A 7461-nucleotide genomic window follows, 5' to 3' on the forward strand; every position below is an offset into this window, starting at 1 on the left:
AGGAATAGTGCCCCATCATTGGTGTCAGTGGGAGGAATAGTGCCCCATCGTTGGTATCAGTGGGAGGAATAGTGCCCCATCATTGGTGTCAGTGGGAGGAATAGTGCCCCATCATTGGTGTCAGTGGGAGGAATAGTGCCCCATCATTGGTGTCAGTGGGAGGAATAGTGCCCCATCGTTGGTATCAGTGGGAGGAATAGTGCCCCATCATTGGTGTCAGTGGGAGGAATAGTGCCCCATCATTGGTATCAGTGGGAGGAATAGTGCCCCATCGTTGGTATCAGTGGGAGGAATAGTGCCCCATCATTGGTGTCAGTGGGAGGAATAGTGCCCCATCATTGGTGTCAGTGGGAGGAATAGTGCCCCATCGTTGGTATCAGTGGGAGGAATAGTGCCCCATCATTGGTGTCAGTGGGAGGAATAGTGCCCCATCATTGGTGTCAGTGGGAGGAATAGTGCCCCATCATTGGTGTCAGTGGGAGGAATAGTGCCCCATCATTGGTATCAGTGGGAGGAATAGTGCCCCATCATTGGTGTCAGTGGGAGGAATAGTGTCCCATCATTGGTGTCAGTGGGAGGAATAGTGCCCCATCATTGGTATCAGTGGGAGGAACAGTGCCCCATCATTGGTATCAGTGGGAGGAATAGTGCCCCATCACTGTTGTCCATGGGAGGAATAGTGCCCCATCATTGGTGTCAGTGGGAGGAATAGTGCCCCATCATTGGTGTCAGTGGAAGGAATAGTGCCCCATCATTGGTGTCAGTGGAAGGAACAGTGCCCCATCCTTGGTGTCAATGGGAGGAATAGTGCCCCATCATTGGTGTCAGTGGGAGGAATAGTGCCCCATCATTGGTGTCAATGGGAGGAATAGTGCCCCATCATTGGTGTCAGTGGGAGGAATAGTGCCCCATCCTTGGTGTCAGAGGAAGGAACAGTGCCCCATCCTTGGTATTAGTTGGAGGAATAGTACCTAATTGTTTATATCAGTGGGAGGAATTGTGCCCCATCATTGGTGTCAGTGGAAGGAAAAATGCCCCCAAGGTGGTGCCTGTAGAAGAAATGGCGCCTCTTTGTTGGTATCAGTGGGAGGAATCGTTCCCAGAGGGCCGGATAGAGGCAGGCAAAGAGCCACATTCAGCCCATGGGCCGCAGTTTGGATCCCACTGCTCTAGGGTGTGTTCTTTCAGCAAATATATCCTGTTTTGGACATTTTAGGTCATCTTCAGGAGCTCCGGCAGTGAGAAGGGTTAAAACAGAGTGACCTGATTAGTGTCATGGCGGATTGCCTAATACCATTGTTCAATTTTTATTGTGTGAAGAAATCCGGCCGACTCCTCAGGGTATGGCATAACGAAGCCGTGCAGCACACAGTGTTCACATGGTATTGGCACACACACACACACACGCGTGGAAATTCAAGTTCATCTCTATGGGAGGTTGGGGGGCAGATCTGTATGTCATCATATGACTGGTGCGGCCATGATTAGGATACTAACTGGTGATTTTATATAAACAAAAAAAAAAGTCTTAGATAATTTTTTTCACCTTTTTTTCCCATACGTTCATCAGAGTAGTTCAGTATCACCATAATAACACTATACTACTCGGGGGGGGGGGGGGTGATCAAAAAAAAATCACCCCCCAGAGTAGTATAGTGCAGGGGCAGACTGACCATTTGGGAACTCAGGCATTGCCCGAGATCAGTAAGGGGCCCCATGAGATGCACCTGGTACCTTTCATAGGCTTTTTTGAGTGTGTTTTGAGTGTGGGCGAGGACCCAGGGGGCCCATAATCCCCTATTGCCTGGGGGCCCCATGAGTTGGCAGTCCACCACGGTACAGTGTTATTATGGTGACACTGAACTACTGATGAACATGTGGAAAAAAAAAAATGAAAAAATTATTTAAGACATTTTTTTTTAGTGTGGTTTTTTTTCCTACCATATTGATTGCTGTTACAATGAAAATCACTGTAACAGCAATGTTTTGAACTGCCAAAAATGGGTTACATTCATAACAGCTGTGATTTTATTACTGTGATTGGCCCACAGCTATCACATGGTACAGGGCGCTGCAATTTGCCTACTCACCATGTGATCTGTGCCAATCACAGCTCATTATAGGAACCACAGCTATAATTTTTATTACTATACAGGATTTATATAGCACCCATTTATGCAACACTTTGCAATATAAAAGGGGGACAGTACAATTAAAATACAGAAGGAATAGGAGTGCCCTGCTTGTGAAGCCTACCACCCAGACCAGGGGTGTCAAACTGGCAACCCTGCAGCTGTTGCAAAACTACGAGTCCCATCATGCCTCTGCCTTTGGGATTCATGCTTGTAACTGTCAGAGGTATGATGGGACTTGTAGTTTATATAGATATAGAGCAGGGGTGTCAAATTAGCGGCCCTCCAGCTGTTGTGAAACTACAAGTCCCACGAGGCATTGCAAGATTGAAAGTTACAAGCATGACTCCCAAAGCCAGGAGCATGGTGGGACTTGTAGTTTAACAGCTGGAGGGCTGCCAGTTAAACATCCCTGCTCTATATTTATATAAACTACAAGTCCCATCATGCCTCTGGGAATCATGCTTGTAACGGTCAGAGGCATGATGGGACTTGTAGTTTATATAGAGAAGTGGGATGTCAAACTGGTGGCCCTCCAGCTGTTGTGAAACTACAAATCCCATCATGCCCCTGCCTTTGGGAGTCATGCTTATAACTGTCAGAGGCATGATGGGACTTGTTTATATAGATCTAGAGCAGGGGTGTCAAACTGGCTGCCCTCCAGCTGTTGTGAAACTACAAATCCCATCATGCCCTTGGCTTCGGGAGTCATGCTTGCAACATTCAATGCCTCATGGGACTTGTATTTTGGCAACAGCTGGAGGGCAGCCAGTTTGACACCCATTGCCTAAAATAAAAAAAAAAAAAACCCACACATGGAAATTCAAGGTAATCACGATGAGAGGTTGTGGGGCAGATCCAGGGGCGGACTGACAACTCATGGGGCCCCTGGGCAATAGGGGATCATGGGGCCCCTGTGTCCTTGCCCAAACTCAAAAAAAAAAAAAAAAAAAAAAAAGAGAGGAACCAGGGGCATCTCATGGGGCCCCCTACTGACCCCAGGCAGTGCTGAGTTGCCAAAAGGTCAGTCGGCCCCTGATTCGTAAGGATCATGGCAGTGGCCGGTTATCCTGAGGACCCAGCGGTCATGGGAGCAGTGCGCACATGTAAAGTTCGCATGTACTAAGCAACGGTCATATATGTACTTTAGCCTGTAGCAGCCACCCGCACAGTGCATACAGCAACCGGTTATGACACCAGCAGTGAAATTATGCAAAAATAAAAAAACACAACTACCAATTGTGTGACCAACATAAACCAGGACATTAAAAGTTATGCAATTTATATGTTACATTTTAATTAACATATTATACTTTAATTAGAAAAGAAAAAAAAAAAGTTTTTTATCATGCTTTGCTGGGCCTCTGTGTCCCCCCCCCTCCTCTGTGTCCCCCCCCTCCATACTTTTTTTTTTAAATGACAAACACTATAAGTACCAGAGTTTTCATATTGGCATCCTATAGTCTGCATAAGACTTGTATTTTATGTTTTTTTTTGTTTTTTTTTCAACAGGGGTGGGGGCAGCAATCTCCAGGAAGGACACAGCGGGTCTCACCACTGTCACCCAGGGCCACAGATCTGGGCTCACAGAAACAGCCACTGAAAATTGCAGGATGCAGATCCTCTTCTACCAGCAGTAAACTTATTTTGCAAAAAATACAACTATCAAGTGTATGACCAACATAAAACATGACGCGAGACATATTTATTCATAAGTTTTATTATGCAATTTATGGAGCTGTAATTTTTTTACACTTTACATTTTAATTAACATACATATACAATATACTTTGTAATGAATAAATAAACTTCTATTATTTAATTACACATACTGTACACACAACTAGTATAGGTAGATTTTTTTTATATTGTCATCCTATAATCTTCTGCATAAGGTTTGCCTTTTATGGTTTTTTTAGTTTGGGGCAATCCTTGGGTAGGACGCAGCGGGATTTGCCTCCGTCATCCAGGGCCACATATCCGGACTTACAGAAACAGCCGACGACACATACATCGATGCACATCCGTTCTTCTCTCCAATTGCTGCATGTCGGGGGACAGGCGCTCCCACAGTCGGTGTAGGTTCTGTTCCCTGTGCAGTCTCCGCACTCCTCTGGTTTGACGCAGCCTCCGACTTCATTGGCCAGGAAGCCCTTCTTGCAGAAACATCCCTTCACACACATCTCAATACATGGAGGGGGGACAGGCTGGCTGCAGCTTGCTGGGCAGGCCGACCCACAGGATTTGAATTCTTTATTTTTTGGGCATCGAATGTAAGAGACTGAAAATGTAAAAAAATAAATTCATAAATATGAATGACAATTGCAAGAGAAAGATGCATATAGGAGAACATTCCTGTATCTTAGAAGAAAAAAAAAAAAAAAAAAAAAAAAGCCAAAAAAACAAACAGCATTTGCTTTGACTCCCTAGGCTGCACTACCCAGGAAATTTCTCTAGGTGGCAGTAACCTGGTTAAGGATGAACCAATCAGAGAGATTGTTTTTTTAGCCATAAAGAGTATGACGAGCTAACGCAGTTTATTTATAAAAAATTCAGAGCTATTAATCCTCCATGTACAGTTGATCTGTGCAAATTGGAGGCAAAAAGCAAATGTTTAGACTATTTATTCTCTAGGTCGAATGTTATCCAGTCATAAAGAGCAAAACAGGACAAACGACTTAGGGCCACTAGATGGAGCTGAGCAAAGCAGGAAAATACCACATTACAGCCACTAGATGGAGCTGAGCAAATCAGGAAGATACCGCAATCCGGCCACTAGATGGAGCTGAGCGAATCAGGAAGATACCGCATTACAGCCACTAGATGGAGCTGAGCAAATCAGGAAAATACTGCATTACGGCCACTAGATGGAGCTGAGCGAATCAGGAAAATACTGCATTATGGCTACTGCAGGGGTGTCAAACTGGCGGCCCTCCAGCTGTTGCGAAACTACAAGTCCCATCTTGCCTCTACCATTTGGAAGTCATGCTTGTAACTGTCAATATTGCAATGCCTCATGGGACTTGTAGTTTGGCAACAGCTGGAGGGCCACCATTTTGACACTTGTAGGCTACTGGATGGAGCTGAGCAAATCAGGAAAATACTGCATTATGGCCACTAGATGGAGCTTTCATAGGAAATATAGATTTTTTTTATGATTGGCAGCTCCATCTAGTGGCCATAATGCAATATTTTCCTAATTCACTCTGTTCTGTATGAATGAATGAATATTAAAGCAGCCTGGAGCACCTAGCTTTCACAAGATGAATGGATTTCAAATTTTGGTAAAAGCCGGCAAATTGATGAATGTTGGTGGCTGAAGTTCTACCTCAACATTTACAGGTCTGCCCATGTGCTGAGTGAGCTCTTGTGGCCCTGGTGGGTATTTCATTAAAGGTACACCCAGCAGACGACAAGAGGCCCCTGTACAAGACCAGTTTTTGGCCCCCCATTCAAGTGCTGTGCAAGTAAGAACACTCATCCCCTGTGTAACGATTGGCATTTAGACTCCACCCACCCAACCCATATCCAGTAAAAATGGGCCCCCAAAAGTCAGAGGGACCCTGTACAGCTGCACAGTCTGCCCACCCCTGGTGACACCATCCTCCCCTTCTATAGAGGGATTTCTTTTTTTTTTTTTCTTATACATACCTGGCCCAGCATATATTAGTATGAAGGAGACACCTGGAAAATAAAACAGGGATTGATAAATATTTTAATTTTTAAACTGTAAAATTAAAATAAAAAAAGCCTTCAAAACAAAAAAAAAAAAACAAAAAACTTTAAATTTAAAGATGGATATTCTCAATAAGGAGTGAAGGAAGATCAAAGCCCCAGTAAGGTTCAATTTTTGTTCCTTTGGGGAGATTTCCTTCACTTCCTATAAAGGAGACAACAGGAATTGTGAGTAAATCTCTCCAAAATAAGGAAAATCTCCAAGTCAGTTGTCCAATGATAGATGTCCCCTCTATTCCTGTTCTGGTGACAGCTGTAGAGGTTTGGATTTCCCACCAATGTGAAACAGAGAGGGGAGGGGGCCTATTATTGCTCCTAGTAAGGCCAAGGCTGGGGGAGAGGGGTCCTTTTACACCCACTGACCCCAATCCTGGGGGGTTATTATGACTACTGACCCCAATACTGGAGGGGGGTTTATTACACCCACTGACCCTAGTACTGGGGGGGGGTGGTTATAACACCCACCAAACCTACTGCTGTGGGGGGGGATTATTATACCTACTGATCCCAATGCTGCTTGGGGGGGAGGGGTATGACACCCACTGACCACATTGCTGGTAGGATTATTATATCTACTGACCCAAATGCTAGGGGGAAGTACTATATCCTTAATGCTGGGGGGGGGGGGGTTATTACATCCACTGAAACCAATTTTCAGTGGATGTAATAAAGGAGTAGGAGAAGTAGGAGTATAAATGACCAAGGAAAAGTGGTCATTTATACTCCTACTTCCACTCCAAGTGCCCCCAGTCCAGCCCCCCCACAACAATTGTGGGACACTGTTTAAGCTTGGGGCCCCTGGTCTAAAGACTACCCCTTCATAGATAACCCTGATCACACCCAGGAGGAGCGTTGTGCCATACAGAATGGATAACCATGGAGGATGGGCGCCATCTTGGATCTCAGGGGGAGGATATACTGGGCGCTCTCAGCCTGACTCCAGTATAAATCAGTGATATAATAAAATGATTTCTACTCACCAATCAGAACCATCAGGAATCCAGAGGACGGCCCCATGACTATCAGTTTGCTGACACAAAGTGGAAGGATGAGCCCTACAGATGACACAGGAAGATATACATTTCTATTACAACACAATTGGAATCGCACCATTCTAACCAACTGTCACTGCGGAGCTCTGCGTCAAAACACAAGCTCCCTCACTGGGGTCATTTGATAGAACCCCCCCCCCCCCCCCCCGAACTATTCATCCAGTGAACCTGCATCTAAATTGGTTCAGGCAGAAACAAGTTCTTTTATTAGTAGCAGTCGTAAAATACCACTGGATGACCACTAGTTGGAGCTGAGGAGCATAGGAAATACACAAGAGATACAATGTAGCAATTCTAGCCACTTGAAGACCACAATACATAGATATATGTATGAAAGTGGTTCACCGTGGTTATGGCTGAAGAAATCAGGTGTCAGGTTCTAGATGGGGAAACTGGTCACCCTATAAAGGTGCCGGAACAAGGTAGGATCAGTAGGGATTATGTTAATAAAAATCTGCAGATTTAAATATATTTATCCTGGGTTCACACCGCATTCCTGTGCCAATCACATGTGATCTGTGTGCGGTGCAATCGGAGCCGTA

General features: G+C 45.0%; 1 protein-coding gene across 1 annotated transcript; it reads right to left on the minus strand.

The window, feature by feature from the left end:
* Positions 1–3974: 3974 nt before the first annotated feature.
* On the minus strand, positions 3975–6918 carry LOC149429971 (venom serine protease inhibitor-like). Its single transcript, XM_089666297.1, has 3 exons — positions 6848–6918; positions 5784–5816; positions 3975–4413 (listed from the first exon to the last, which is right to left on the minus strand). The coding sequence occupies exons 1-3, from the start codon at positions 6882–6884 to the stop codon at positions 4037–4039; spliced, it is 447 nt and encodes a 148-aa protein (XP_089522423.1). The 5' UTR covers positions 6885–6918; the 3' UTR covers positions 3975–4036.
* Positions 6919–7461: the final 543 nt, after the last annotated feature.

This window comes from Staurois parvus, unplaced genomic scaffold (genome assembly GCF_062004578.1).
Source record: "Staurois parvus isolate SC_StPar_1 unplaced genomic scaffold, SC_StPar_1.0 ptg002675l, whole genome shotgun sequence".
NCBI lineage: Eukaryota > Metazoa > Chordata > Amphibia > Anura > Ranidae > Staurois > Staurois parvus.